This window comes from Fringilla coelebs (genome assembly GCF_963513975.1).
Source record: "Fringilla coelebs genome assembly, chromosome: 1".
Classification (NCBI taxonomy): domain Eukaryota; kingdom Metazoa; phylum Chordata; class Aves; order Passeriformes; family Fringillidae; genus Fringilla; species Fringilla coelebs.
The window spans coordinates 132,005,137-132,021,353 of record NC_140028.1 but is presented as its reverse complement, the minus strand read 5'-3'; the positions used below and the strand labels follow the sequence as shown (position 1 = coordinate 132,021,353).

The 16,217-nt window shown below is 38.5% G+C and overlaps 1 protein-coding gene across 1 annotated transcript in view; it reads left to right on the top strand.

The window, feature by feature from the left end:
• Positions 1-14,754, top strand: part of FAM171A1 (family with sequence similarity 171 member A1) — an 86,109-nt gene extending 71,355 nt beyond the window's left edge. The window contains exons 6-8 of the mRNA XM_084207936.1: positions 7,293-7,409; positions 9,951-10,065; positions 10,700-14,754. Coding sequence (XP_084064062.1) covers positions 7,293-7,409; positions 9,951-10,065; positions 10,700-12,404 — 1,937 coding nt within the window. The 3' untranslated portion in view covers positions 12,405-14,754. The remainder of the gene's footprint in view (positions 1-7,292; positions 7,410-9,950; positions 10,066-10,699) is intronic.
• Positions 14,755-16,217: the final 1,463 nt, after the last annotated feature.

Genomic DNA, 16,217 nt, shown 5'->3' with positions numbered 1-16,217 from the left:
GTGCATGTGCATTTATTTATTACATGTTCTAATAATTTTGTCAGTAACTGACTGAATGTGATTAATAATGTGGTGAAGCAAATTCTAAAGGCAGTATCTTTCATGTACACCAGTAACCAGGGATGGTGGTCCAACAGGTATAACTAAGCTTTTCCTTTTGAAATACAATTATTAACCAGTAATTATGTATGGAAGTAATTTTCTTAATAAGTCATTTCTGTTCTGGCATTCTGGAAGGAAATACTCTGAGAGGGCCGAAGTAATGTGAGCAGTTCTGTGTGCAATGTGCCCTGCCTTCTGCCCAGATATAATTAAGATTATTAAATAATGAAAACTGGTGTGTCATTTTGTTAAACACTTGACAGGTGATTTAAGGGTAAAAGTGAGAAGAGATGGAAAAACCCACAGAGCTTTTCAGGCACAAACAATAAATTGAACTCGTTGATTTCCTTGCCAAAATCTTCAAGGCAGAATGGTAAAAGCATTTCCCTTTTAGTTAACGAAATAATGGTGCTGCTAAAACAGGAGCAGGATTTAGCCCTGGAAGGGTTGTGTAACAAATTCTGTAAGAGTGGAAGAATAATGAGAGTATTGGGCTCTCAGAGCAGGGACATTTATTTTTTGATGTTGCCTAGCAACCCTGAAAACAAAATTGTAATATTAACTTAAATACTATGAATTTTTAAACCCATGGGTATTGGGGGGAGGTGAGGAAGAGAGTAAGCTCCACCAATATTCAGGAAGGAATTTTCAACTTCCATTTCAGGCTTTCAGCTTTTTAGAAAATGAACAAAAGTAAAACCAAAAATCCCATCCCTCTCAAGTAAAACTTCCCCTCCTGATGCAGATTAGAGGTGATTTTCAGTTGGAAGAAGAAATCTGATAAGCAGCTTTCAACTGGTAGAATGAAAAGCTACAATTTATGTGTGTCATAACATGCTTTAGGAAGTTCTTTTCACAAACTTGCCCTTGATTAACTCTTCATAATAACACTGCCATTTCCAGTGTCTAAATCAATTACTTCTAGAAGTACTTCTAGTGTGTTTTGAATATCCTTTGCTGTCCTACACTGTCTGATAACATCCTGCCTCATTCCTTTTGACACACAGACACACACTGTTTAACCATGAATTTCTGCCTGAGCAGGGCAATCTTACGAGACATCATAGACAGCACAGAAGAGATCCATGCTGAAAGAAAAGTACCTCTCATTAAGGAATATTTATTTAAAACATCTATGCAATAGCAGTACGGTTAAAAGTACCTTTCTTTTCTTTCCAAAGTACTTTTTTCCAGGGAAGATCATCTTGGGACTAAAAATAAATTCATATTATATGGGATTATGTTTAATTTGCTCTCTTACTAATGAAATCCTCTTATTTGTCAAACCTCTTGGATGGAAATAATTCATGTTGTAAATCACAGTTTTAGTTCCCTGCTTGAGTGGGATTGGATGATCCTATTGACAGTTAAAAGAAACAAAATGAAAAGCAAACAGTATTTGATCAATGGAAGAATTTTCTACTGAAAGCTCACATGTAAAAGTAATTTATGGAAATAAACCACCATAGCTACCATATATTTAAACACAAGCAATATTTAGGCTTTATGACTGTCCTTGGGGGAGGCTGCTGGCTGCAGCACACCCATCTGACAGTCATTTAGTAGAACCATTTTGGTCAGTGATAGAAAGAATGCACAATCAAAGTCAGCAGAAGTCCCTGCAGCAGTGATCTGGAAGGCTCTGAGATGGTCAGCTTGGGAAGTTAAACCAGAGGCAAGCAGCATTATACATCCTCCCAGAGAGCCAGGCACTGTGCTGGGGTGCCAGCAAGAGAAGTCCCCTTGCAGCCAGATCACAGGAGGGGAGGTTGTTCTCCTTCTCCTTCTCCTTGGCTGTAGCAAGTGTCCCATGCATCTGTCCCTAGAGCAGATGGTGCTGTGGGGCACTCCTGCCTCCTCAAAGCCAGTGGGAAGTTTGCCATTTGCTTGAGCTGGAGCAGCAGGGGATTGTCAGCACGCAGAGTCACACGTGGAAGGCAAAGGGGGACATACAATTCCCTGGATTTCACTACAGATCAATTTAAAATAATAAAGCCTAGCTTTAAAATAGGGAAGCAATGTCTTACTCAGAGGCATCATGTATCCATTCATGCTGCCTGGTTCCAGCAAGCTGTCACATGGAATAGCTGATGTCTTTGAAGACAGTGGGACATCTCTTTTCTGGGCAAACCAGCCATACCTGCAGTGACCTGACTGGGCAGGGGGATAGTCCAGAATAGCTGTTCTTCAGTGGCTTCCCTGCAATTGCTGCCCAGCTGGGCGCTCTCCTTGCTGAACATGCCATTTTTTAGTCTGATTCAGAAGTAAACCAAATTAAATTACAAAAAGGTGTTGTTTAATGCTGAATGTGTCTTGAAATGTGAAACCATTTTTTGTTAGATTTGTTCATAATGTGCAAACCATTTTTTGTTAAGTTTGTTCAGTGAAGGCCCTGTCTGGTCTCCATTGGCAAGTCCTAAAAGCTGCCTGAGATAAATGAGTGTGTTCATCACAATCAAAGTTACTGCAAAGTATTCAGATGCTTCTCTCTAGCAGAATTTATCTCTCTTGCTTTGCTGAAATCTTGAACTTCTCTGATATTTTTGCAGTCTGATGAGCATCAGCTTTCTTTATCTGATAATTTTTTGATTTGTGTATCTTTAAAGTACTCTGATTTTTATGCTCTTTGCTGTGTTCTCTTACCTTGCTTTTGAGTTCCATATGTGAAAGAGTGATGGGTAGATGCTTCTAAAGCTTTTTAAGAAAGAATGAAGAATAAATTTGTTAAATTACATCATTTATTCCAAAAAGTCAGTAACAGGCAGTATAATTTTGGTGAGAAAAGCATTAAGTGTCTAGGTTCTCCCCCTGCTGTTAGTTTGAGCCAGAAGGCAGCTCCCCTGACTTGAGTCTTGGATCAGCATGTTGGCTCCACTGAGCAGTAAGAGAGGAAAAAGAGGAAGAGAATGTAAAAATGATCTATAAGCAAGAATGTCTCTATATATAGAAGTTTTCCATGAAGCACCAGCAAGTCTTTAAGAATTAATGTTGAATTGGCCCAAATCATGCAGTGCTTACAAACTGTACTGAGCTTGCTGTTTCTGCTCCAAAGAGGCATGGACAAGTTTTCTTTGGAACAGCACAGTCTTGAACAAAAGTGATCAACAAAAGTGATCACTTCCATTACATCCAGCTGTTTTTACTGCTGGGGGTGGGGGGGTGTTTAAATAATCCTGTATTGCTTGTTACTTAACAATTATTACAAATCAAGTATAAATATCAATAAGCAGTGAAGCTCATTGATTTTGCTGACTTGGGTGGGGGGAAGAAACAGATGTTACAGGATATTTGGAAAATAACAAATTAATTTATTAGAACACAGCACACAGGGAGGTAAGACCTCTCTTCCCTTTTAAATCCTCCTGCTTAGTTCTGCAGTTATAATCCTGACAACACAGAAAGAATGAATGCTGCTTGTTCTTCTTCCATTTGCAGGCTACCACACAGGAATTGATAGAAAAATGGACAAAGATCTTTACTGACTGCCCCAGTCTCCTTTGCTTACAGCAGCAACTGTGTGAGGACATAGAGGGTAATTAGCTTCATTTTTAGAACAGGAAAACATCATTTTCCACTCCAGGGAGGAATCTGAGGCAGGATAGGGAATTCGTTCTCAAGGCTGCACAGCAATGAACTCTTGGTCACGTAAGGGAGTGTGAAAGGGAGGAGCACAGCAGTCACCACCAGGCAATTGGGTTTTGCTCAATAGAACATTAGTCCAAAATTAGTCATTACAGCAAGGCATTGCATGTAAGGAGCTGCAAGAACACTGCTTGTTTAATATTTGAGAAGCAACCAGGAAATTAGAACCTTTAAAGGATGAAATATGAGAGGCCTGGAAATGCTGATGGATATGCAGAATACTGGAGGTATGTCAGTTCCCTCCAGTAACACCAGGTTGGCTTTCAGCTATTTGATCACTGAAGAAACAATACAGGACTTTGTGTTTTCAGCTGTTTCCACTCAAACCTGTTTTGTTGCTGCTGTTAGAAAGGATGGAGTTCTTTGCTTTCTTCATCCCATGATGTGGGAGAATGCTCTGTTTTATTAGTGGACTACTGGTAAAAGACGGTGAAACTTTACAGGGCAAATTTAGCACTGAAGTGTTGGACAATGAAAGTATTAAAGAAGGGCTGACAATGAGATTGTGTACTCATGGTTCACGGGAGCCCACACTTGGTGGGCTCATCAGTTGTTGTCCTGATGAAGGAACTTGGGGTGGTGCCATTTAAAAGTTACTATTTTCTGTCATAATACACCAATTTGTAGTGTATGGTCAGCAAAAACTGCATTGCTTTTGTTTAAAGATGACCAATATTGGATATATCTTTTATGCATTTGAAGTAACTATCCAAATTACATTTTTCCTTAATTTATGCAGACCAGCACATTGCCTGCAGTATGACCAGTGTTAACAAGAATGGGTGAGCTAAGTGAGCAGCCAACAAGTGTGAAAACTGTCTGAGGCTGTGTAGTAGACTCTTCTTTGCTTCCATCACAAATAAGGATGGAAGCAAAGACTCTTTGCTTCCATCACAAATAAGTGATTCCTGTTGTTGCTAAAATATGAGCAACCTGAGCTGCTGCTCATTTGGCAGGACAGCAGCAGAGCTCTGCTCTGCTCACAGTGATGAGCCTTGATAAGCCTGCAGCCTCTCTGAGCTTCTTGATGGCTGCACTATGCAGAGTGTTACTGAGCAAAGGCTTCGAGAGGCAGCAGGGGGACGGCTTTCCTTGGCCTGCAGCACCGTGTGGGTAAGGCATGCTGGACACAAGGTCCCCCTAGTGAGGGGATCAGTAACAGCTTCTGCTCAAGGAGGCAGCTGTAGAAATAGGCATGGGAGGCACTGATCTTGGCTGAATTACGTATGTCTGCGCTCTGCTTGTGCATGAATTTAAAGGGCTTGGAGATGTAAGAAAAATATGGGAAACTTAATGTATTCATCACCCAGGTCCTTCCTTTTATTTTTAATCAGCACTTTATATCTCTGTTGAAATTTCATTTCACATTGTTGTGTATTTCAGTAGTTGGTGCATATTGTCATCATCCAGATCTTGCAGAAAAAGAAAAATGCCAAGGTTCAGTGTTAAAGGTTTTTTGTAACCAAATGGCATTTTAGAGACAAGATAAAAGCAATTTGTGACCTTAAGCGCTATTTTTCACCTTCAGGGCTATTAGTATAACGTCTTCCCTGAAATTGCATGGATAGAGAATCTGAAGGGTTAGTGGCCATGTTAGTGGAGAAAAATAAATCTACTTTTCCTAGATTTTCCAGAAACTCCACAGAACTGTGGACGATTCCACTCTATTTTTCCTGAAAATGTTTCCCCAAGAGAGGTAAATGAATGACTACATGAAGATGTTCTGCAACAGCAGTTATAAATCAGCCACGTATGCAAATCTGTGTACACAGATTTTGGTCTTTTTAGTATTGTAAATCAAAAATACTTGTCTTGTGTGACTTCCTTTATGAAATAACAGTTTATTGCTACCCCCTACAGACTGGAAATGATACTTGGAAAACTGCTAATTACATCAGTAATTCCTTTACCCTAAACAAATTCAGTTTGGTTGCAAATACAGTTGGCATCTGGCAATAGTAGTCATCTAGATCTAGAAATCCTTTCAATCCTGTATTCTTCTAAACCTTTCATTGTATTCAGGTGGATTTATTATTAGCCAAGGATGGTGGTCCTACATAGGAAAAATCAGTAGTAAGGGGGAAATAAATACTCAAAAAAGCCATTCTTATGTGTAGAGGGTTTGCACAGGTGGATAATCTAAGGAACACAGAAGAAATCATCAGGATCTTTAATGTATTATAATAACACAAACCTGGCTGCAGCACCTCTTTTGTGTGTTCAGATGATTGTCATCCAAAATGCTGTTGCTTAATCCTAAGTGACATCTAATGAAAAACACGATTTTGGGAATTACAAGCAGGAGACTTATTTAAAGGAAGGGGAATCACAAGTACATGATGCAGCTTTCCTTTCAAGTGAGCGTTTGAAGCTGGGTAAGGGTAATATAGTATTCTTCCCCCTTCAGCACGGAAATAGAGAAGTGCACCACAGAAATGCAGAGGGGTTTATCCCTCCTGTATACACAGATCAGCATCCTGGTAGTGGCCATCAAAATATGTGAGGCCTTAAGGAGGCCAAGCCCTCTATTTTGGCACCCACTGGAGGTGCCAAGCCAGGAGTGCAGGTTTGGGAAACACTGCCTGGCACCAGGAGTGGCCTCTCAGTGATTGCTCTTTATGTCAAGGCCAGCAGTTTCATTCAAAGAGGATGAATATAGGAGCAGTCTAAAAGCCCTTCTGGGTATTTATTACATCAGAAACTAAGGTGACAGCCCCAGAATCAGGGATCTTAATGAATTACAAAAAGGTATTCAGCTGGTTCAGTTGTAAAGGTCTTCATAACCCAACTCTTGGAATAAAAGTAATCTTCATGCAGTAGATCAACTCTCAACTAGTGCAGATTGTCAACCTGGACTTAAACACATTGCTTTAAAATTTTTAGTCTTACTTATTTTGAAATTATCATTTCATTATTCTAAAAAAAAAGGTATTTTGTTTCCTTTAAGAAATATGTTTTAAAAAACTCATCATCTGTTACCAAACATATTCCTGGGGCTATTATACAGATACTGAATGATTACCAGAGTTAATCACAGCAATGGTTCAATGTAATTCTGGTCATTGGCACTAACTAAGCTTGTTTTCTGCATAGGAAAGCCATTTTGAGGAAACATTTTCCTCTGTCTTGCAGAAGTTGACAGCCAGGGCTGGTAGAAAGGTGGTGTGTAGAACTCAGGTATGGTCAGAGAGATGTGATGTCTCTTGAACTACACTTTTTTATGTGGGCTGTCTGCATATAATCAGCTTCAGGAATGTCTATCTTCAAAACAGCGGAACCCAATATGACAATAAATGTTTTCTTTTAACAGAAGATTTACTAGTTTTATTTAATCTTAAAGGTTTTGGGTTTAGGTTGCTTTTTTGCTTCTGAGAAAGCCATGGGTGCTCTCAAATGCCAGTGACCAGAAGGCACAACTTCCCACTTCACAGCAACACACACAGTCCCTAGTGCACATGGATAGGTTTTGCTACTGCTTGATTTTCCTCTTGTTTGCAGAGGAATGTGTGAATATCTGTAACATCTTCCTACAACTTCTACATTTACAGGGACATGGCTGAAGAGTAGTTTGGGCATTGTACAACAAGAAGGAAATCAGTTGACTTGGACTTATATTGCACCTCAGCTGGGCTACTGGGTTGCAGCTATGTCACCTACTATCCCAGGTAAGATGGAATTGGATTTTATTGATATTTGCAGTGCTGGGTAATTATTTATTTATATATAATGTTTATATTTTTCAGAATGACCACATCTGAGATGCCAAGCTTGATCAATAACGGATTATTAGAAAACAGAAATCTGAAAGTAAAGGGTTAAATCTTTTCAGGATTTTGTGGGGCAACCTTGGTGCTCAAAATATCTGCATCATTTCAATGGGGAGCATTTCAAAGTGTTCCTGCTTTGATGCATTTGTGTCATCACTGCTAGAAAATGATGGGAGTCATAGCATCAGTGTGTTGGTGTTCCAGCAGGTAGAGAACAGGTGCTGTGAACTTTCTGTACAGAAACTCACAGAGATATGGATTCACCTAAAACCAGCATTATCCTGGGTTAAGACACTTACAGATGGATAGATGGATTTGACACTTTTCTCCTTTTGCACTGAAGATGCCCATTTTGCCCTGAGTTATGCTTTGCATCATCTTGGTGACTGATTAATTTATACTGTGAATAGCTTAGCTTAGAAGTTCTAGGAGATATTTTAGAGTGCCCTTAGTACGGAGCTGATTGGTTGCCATCTGCAAACCTCTTGGCATAACTGTAAAAAATTACTTTGAACTAGGCATTAATTATATGTGCTTTGGAGATTATAAATGCTGCAACTTCTGGTTCCTTTTTTTCTGTCTGTAGCTGCCTCAGATTTCTTGGTAGTAGCTCTTCAGTCACCAATAATCTGAGATACCTCTGTGTATAAAAGAGCCAATCAGTCAAACAATCAATCAAAAAAACCAAACCAAACAAAAAAAAGCCAAAAAAAACCCAACCAACCAAACAAACAAACAAAAAACTCACCAAAATTACAAAAAACCAACAAAAACAAACAAACAAAAAAACAACAACAACAAAAACCCAACCCAGAACTCCTTACAGATTTTATTAGTTTTCCAGATAAAAACCTAATCCAGTAGAAATTAAAACATGCTTGCCTTGGCTGTGCAAGCTCAGTAAACTAAATATAACCAACAAAACCAAACTCTTACATGAGTACAGGTTTTAAAGTTTACTCATACATATCATTAAGTGTTTCATAATATGTGAGCTTTTTATTTGAGGTTCTATTAAATAATAGCTATTAAATGCTGGGATATTCAGCTGATTCCTTGCTGAACAGAATTTAGAGGCAGGTCCAGATCTGAATAGGCTATCATATTAAGTTTAATGGAATTTTACAAAATAATTGTTTTTGAAGAAAAAGCAACTGCCCTGAGCCAAACATTTCCCAGTACAGCTCTGTCCCAGATTGCAAGGAAGTCACACTAGTCATGGAATTGTGCTTGTAACTCTGAGGTTACAAGGCCTGTAACTCTTAACAAGAGAAGGCTTATTTGTCCTTGTGATTTACCTTGTATGGCAGAGTTGCTACTTGTATTTTAATTTTTCTTCCTTCTAGGACTAGATCTGAGTTCCTAAAATTCTGTTGCAATGGGAGCAACATTTTCATGAAAAATTCAAGAGATTTATCTTCTGTTCTTTTTGCTTAATGTCCTAAAGCAACAGTAAAATCAATTATGTAATGGTAGTGGTGGGACAGAATGTATAAATATTTAGATTTCCCAAACACAATTAAATTTATGTTACTTTTAATGAGTTAATGTATTTTTGCATATTTTATCTCCTAATTGAATCTATTTGATTTCTTATCTCAAGAATGGACAAAAATGGTCTTTGTTTTCTTAGCAGTGGCTCTACTCAAGATCCACAGTTGAGGTTTTGCAAACTTTATGACCTAGACCCTCTAAGTTGGCCAAGTTTTGCTGTGCTTCACAGTACATGTTCGTCTGCCAGTTGGTGCTGTACCTCCTTGCCTGTAGATGAAAATTTGGGTCTTTATTTCAAAATCATCATAAGGATTTTACAAACCAACTGGGTCACACATGCACAATTGGGAACAGATGTTGTCCACATGTGTGCATTCCTTTGTGCGTTAGAACATTTACTAAGTGTTATTTAAACCTGGAGTTACAACACTGTTTCAGTAGTGGCCTGTTAATTAAAGCTACTGAAGACCTGCTTGTCTTGGCTTGATCTAAACTTCAGAGCACCAACACATCTTCCAGAGAATCCTGTACTGCACTGTCTGTACTATTTGGTGTGAAGAGCCACAGATGTTAAAGAGCAGTTGTTGCCCACAGCGTTGCTTTGTGCATTACAGTGCTGGGAGATGCTGAGATGGATTTTCTCCAGTGGTGAGAGCTTTCTGGCACACGGTGTCAGCATTAGGACCTGGAGAGCAGCATTCACTGATGCATGCTCCCATTGAAACTAACTGCTTTTCCACAGAATGAGCTGGTTGGACTTGCAGTCATGAAAACCAGCACATGCTTTCTCCACAACTTGCTCTCTTCTCCAGAGATGGTCTGCTCAGTGGGCACCAGGGCGATGAGCAGCACTCTCATAATAAGGGAAAGTGTCCCTCTCCTTGTTTGTCTGTTATTTCTCTTGCAGATTATTACAGGTCTAAATTATCTTTTCTGTCCTTCCAGGTCCCGTTGTAACACACGACATTACCAGCTATCACACAATGTTTCTTTTGGCAATTTTAGGAGGGATGGCTCTCATACTTCTAGTCTTGCTCTGTCTGCTTTTGTATTATTGCAGGTAAGATTCACCATCCTGGTTACTTAGTTCATGTTGAAAATACAAGCTTTTTTGTGCTTATGAAATTAAAAACTTCTGTATTTAAACATTTTTCCTTTGGGGGGAAAAAAGGCAAGCAAATGCTTGAAAAAGAAAGAAACTGTGAGATCAAATTTCCTGTGTTCCTGGTTACAGGCAGCATATAAATCCCTGCCTTTGGGAGGATGGTAGTTGAGTGAATCACACACATCTGTACCTGTGTTCTCCATGTAATTTCCTATCAAACATGGGCATAGGTTGAAGATCTCTCTACCTGTTATGCATTTGCAAATGATCTTTCTGTTGGCGTTGTATTAAAATGAATGTTAAATTATCAGCAAATGCTTACTAATGAGTGATTTTATACTTGCCTTCTCTAGACATTTACTCCAGTTTGTAATTGGTACTTGAGATATTTCCCAAATGACATTAGTTATTCTTTAATTTTATCTTCGCTGCTGGGATAAGCTTTTAATTTTTAGATTATGTAATAAAAGTTCAATTCCCCTAATACTAACCATTGCTTAAAAATCTTCTGTTAAGACACACTTGCTTCTCTTGTTTCTGTGTACAACATTCATAAATTTATAACTTCTTTTGTTACTGGCTTTTATAGAAGAAAATGTCTAAGACCACGTCAACATCATAAGAAACTGCAACTTTCGACAGCACTGGACACTTCTAAGAAGGATCAAGCAACCTCAATGTCCCATATAAATTTAATATTTTCACGTCGTGAGTCAGAATTTCCAGGTGGATTGTCTGTTGCTAGCAATGGACACGCTGAAAACTCAGGGGCAAAGGAATTAATCAGTGCTGTCCACATGGAGATGGTATCACCTACTGGAGAAGCAGATATGCATACACCTATGCTCAAACACTCCTTCAGTACTTCCCAGGAGTTTAGCTCCCGAGAGGAACTGCTCTCTGACAAGGAGAAAGACAAGAGCAGAATTTCCTTGGATGACCTGACTCCCAGTGGGTCTCTAAGAAAAGACTACCACAAGTCAGCAGATAGTTTTCCTCTAAAGACAAGAAAATCTACAGAAACAGCTGAAGGCTATGAGTCCCCTATCAAAGATGAGTATAGGAGAAGTTACAATGCTATGCTGTCTCAGCCTTTATTTGAAAAGCAAGAGAGAGAAATTCAAGTATCTATGAACCATATTGCTACTGGAAGTAAATACAATATTCAGGAACAAATATACCCCCCACCTTCAGCCCCTGAAAAAGAGCTGCTGGACTGCAGACCTACTGATTGTATGATGTCTCGTTCAGTTGATCACCTTGAAAGACCTACATCTTTCCCTCGACCAGGTCAGTTAATCTGCTGCAATTCTGTTGACCAAGTCAATGACAGTGTTTACAGAAAGGTTTTGCCTGCACTGGTCATCCCAGGTCATTACATGAAGCTGCCTGGAGAGCACCCTTTTGTTAGCCAGCCCCTGGTTGTCCCAGCTGACCAGCAGATTGATATAGAAAGACTTCAGGCTGAGCTTCCTAACCCTCACGCACGGCTTTTCCCACACCCTGCCCAGCAGCTGCAGCCCCAGCAGTTGGCGTCCCAAGCAATATCTCAGCAACATTTGCAAGATGCAGGTGCAGCTGAGTGGAGTCAGCAAAATGCTTCCATGTCTGAATCTATTTCCATTCCTGCCTCTCTTAACGATGCCTCCCTGGCTCAGATGAATAGCGAAGTGCAGCTTCTTACAGAAAAGGCTTTGATGGAATTAGGAGGTGGGAAGCCATTGCCTCACCCTCGAGCATGGTTTGTTTCTCTGGACGGGCGTTCAAATGCTCACGTTAGACATTCATACATTGATCTCCAAAGAGCTGGTAGGAATGGGAGTAACGATGCCAGTTTGGACTCCGGTGTTGACATGAATGAACCGAAATCTGCCCGAAAGGGAAGAGGAGATCATCTGTCTGCACCACAGAGTCACCCCCCAGTGCAGGAGCACCAGCAGAGAGAGCGGAAGGTTTCAGACAGCACAGCTTACACACAGCTCGTGTACTTGGATGATATGGACCAAAGTGGCAGCGAGTGTGGAACAGCAGTTTGTAGCCCTGAGGACAATGCTCTCCGATGCCTCCTAGAAGGCACCAGTAAGAGAAGTGGTGTGCAGCTGCCCAGCCTGCAGGAGGAAACCAGAACTGTGGATACCAAACCAGAGCCATTAACTAGTCCTGAACATGGAACATCCGTTCAAGATGATGATGATGAAGATGAGGAGGATGAGGAAGATGACCAAGGTGAAGATAAGAAGAGTCCTTGGCAGAAACGAGAGGAAAGACCACTAATGACTTTCAATCTAAAATGAGCTATTGTAAAAATCCACCCTTCAGTGGAGTATAAAATTGCCAAATATCCTTTCTGTGGAAGTGCTTGATATTTTTTTCTTTTGTTCTTCTTTTTTTTTTTTTTTTTATATTGTGGAGAGAAAAGAGAAAAACAAACTGTGGTGAGCAACATTTGAAAGAACTTAAATGCATTACTGTGTAAATGTTAGAAAAGAATTAAAATCATTCCTCTGATTTAACAGCTGCCTCCAGTGAGATAGCTGAACAAAGAGTGTGATTGTTATTCCATATACTTGATATTGGTCATCCAGGATGTTGAAAATACTGACAAATTGTTTTGGTTGGTTTATGACCTCAATCTCCTTATGAATGGGAGCTGGTAAAGCTTTTGTTTTGTAGGCCAATTTTATGTTGATAATGCTACTGAAAGTATCTTAAAACAGGAGTTTGACACATGGTGTCCAAAATTGTGCATTATCTCAATGAAAGGCTATGCATTGCTGCTTTTAGTAATATTTTGCTTATACTATGCTTTTCTTAATTTTACAAGTTGGTTGTAAACATATTATGTCCTTTATTATAAACTACTCAGCAATTTATTTTAATGTACAACTGCAGGAAACTTGAGTAGCATCCCTTAGCATTGAAGCCTTTTTATGAAACCAAACTGAATTTTGTGTCGACTAAGATTCCTCCAATTCTGGTACCATTTTCTCAAAGTGCCTTTTTTACAGTAACAATGAACAGTCCCTTCTTTTGCTAAGTCCTTTTAATTGACCCCATTTGAGATTTTATAAACTTCTGAACTTCTACCTTTTATTTTAAGCTGCATGCCAAGAGTCCCATTTTGTGCTGAGCATTTCTCATTTCAATACAGTGTATTCTGTAGCTATCATGTATATTGTGGATTCTGTTTAGCCAGGATAGACTTAGAAGACATTTTAAAGGGCCCAGAGTAGCCAAAAGAAGATAGTTTCAGTGACTGTATATATTGTTAGTTTCCTCTGGAATCCCATGAGCTCATCATGCTCATATAAAATGGACTATTGACCGAGCAAGTGGACTGAATGTGTCTAGAAAAATTTGGGGAAAAAATAAATGTACTATCCAAAAGTGCCAGAATTACTCTTCTGTGCTTTTTCCATACAGAGCTGCTTGGTTATCCAAAAATTATAATTGAAAATAAACTGCAAAAAGTATCTTTGTGGATTTTTTCCTCTGTTAGTGGTTATCACATTATTTTATGGTATTTAAAAAGAAAAATACTTTCGTTTCATTTTTCCTGTGCATATTTATGCTTGTGTGACTTACTTTCTTTTGCAGTTCTCATGAGCTAAGTCAATACTGAAATTTAGACTCCTTTTCAGAAAAGCTGTATCTTGATAAATACGTAATGATTTGCTAAAGAATCACTGAAGACATTGGAAATGAAATCCTGGTATCACCAAAATTTCCTCTGGAGTCACACTTCCCGTGGGCCAGTTTTCTTTCTTACATTTCTGTGGGTACTTACACTTACTGCACTCTCCTCACTTTTTTATGAATTGGGTTCAAAGAAGAGGAAGTATGTGACTTTCACTTTTGTGGACTCCTTCATTTACATTCAGTTTATCATGTTTCATTCAGTTATTTTTATGCAAATTAGCAGCAGTCATGCTTACTAAAGTTAATACATAATCTCCAAAGTTCCTATATAGTTCCTATTTAATTTGTAATAATAAGCCCCAACTCACATTCGTTGCTTTATTTTCAGTAAATTTCAACGTTTTCATAGAAAGTGAGTCTTGTAATTTCCGTATTACTGTATGTCTTACTTGGGAACCTGATCTCTAGCCAGGAGTTGAACCCTGATTTCCTAGTTCCTAGGTCAGTGCTCCTTTCCATCCACAACGCCAGATCACCTTTTGCTTTGGTTCATGTTTGAAAGTGGTATATGTTGTAAAAGGAATCTAAAATATTGTGGAGTGCATTGAATATTGAAATCACCATATTAGCACTAAATTACATTTTATTCATTGTGTATGTGGCTGGTCCTTTCCTGTTCTGTTTAGGAATTTTATACTGACCACCTGTGAACTGGTTTTGGGCTCTGGGTTACTTATTGTCAGTTTGTGCAAGGTCACTGAACAGAAAAACACGACTTTTAAGGGCATAGTATTTATCAGATGTCAGTAAGTGCTGGTAATACGGTGTCACTTATTAATCAGAATGCTGCATAAGTAAACATTCTGAATAAAATTTCTGCATACTAGAATCATTGTGCTATTTAATTTTCAGTTTTCTGTTGTCTTAAATCTGTCATTTTTAATTACATTCTTTTTTTCACATTCCTTTGCAAAGTTTCCATCATTGCTATCTTGTAAAGTGAGATTGTTGCTATTAAATTGCAGTGGTTTGTTTCTTTAATTGTGTTGGTTTTATGTTCTTTTGATGATTTGTGGTTCTAATACAGCAAATATACTTGAACAAACACAATGTGGGTATGTTTCAAATCTTCTTTAAAATAGCATTTTTTAATTGGTGTGATAGTTTAATTTTGCAAAATATATAGTTTATGAAATGTATTTCTCTATATCCATACTGGGCCATATGCTAAATGAAGCTGGAACAGAGTTAATGCAGTTCAGGTAACAGGTTAAGATTTAAGATTAGAGTATGTTTTGCCTAATCTAAAAGTCCAGTGATAAGTTCCATGTTTTAATTTTCAAAAACTTACTGATGCAGATACATCAGAAAAATACAAAGAAATTTTCTTGCTTGTATATTCACTTGCACAGTGAAGCAAGTACTAATAAAGCTTATAAAACACAGAGAAGAAAGTACAACATGAATAGGTCTTGGCATCAGCAGCCCCAAGTCCATGTAGAAGAGAACCTAGAAAAGCAAGTGTTTTCTTATTTTATGATGGCAGATATTAGTAAGGAAAATTGCAAGTTTGTAATAACAAAGCTTACAAAAATAATGAAAATATGTTTGTCTTAAAAAAATACTAGAAACAAATCTTAAACGTTCAGGTTCATTTATATCACTTTCTGAAATGTTAGCACTGCTGGGAGTTAATACACTCATTAAAAGTGCATTCATTTCATGGTTGTCCCTCAGCTCCCACTTTTTTCCTGCTCAAATACTTTCTTCTCAAAGCTTCTTAAACTGTCTGTAAAGCACCTTGACTTATTGTGATAATGACCTCTTACTACTCGATTAAGTGCTTTGTCAGGGTACCGGCATGCTAAACCCTCTGCAAATACAGGGACAAAAACTGGTTACTGCCTCAGTGCATTTGCAATCTCTCATATTAGACAAATTATATAAACTTGTGGTTCTGATCTGAGATGAACAGATTACAAAGAAAGGTCCAGCATTTGGAAATGGCTCATAATGCTTTTCTTTGTTACAGGGAGGACTGAGTAGCTTTAGTAAAGTGAATTAAGCACTCTTGAAATACCTTGGCAATATTTTCATTTTCTGCCCTTCATTTTATAATGAATGCTCTCAGGAACCAATTTTGTCTCACTATTCTGAACCAGTATGTTTGAAATTGGTAAGAAACCAAATGTCCTATGTAGGCTTTAGCCTACAGAACAGTACAGGTGTAAATAAGCAAGTGTTGGATGACATATTTAGTCTTAGTCTAGGAAGGTCTGTAGTGAAGCAAAAAGTGGTTTTTTTTCTTAACAAGAATTCATCTGGGAATTAAAATGTATAATAACACAGTAATCAGCTATCAATATTCTGTAACTTGGAGCATGGTAGGGTCCATGCAGTCCATCCTTGGACTTGGTCAAAGAAGAGCATCTGTTTACTTTTCTAAAATACATGTGCAACAAATAGGG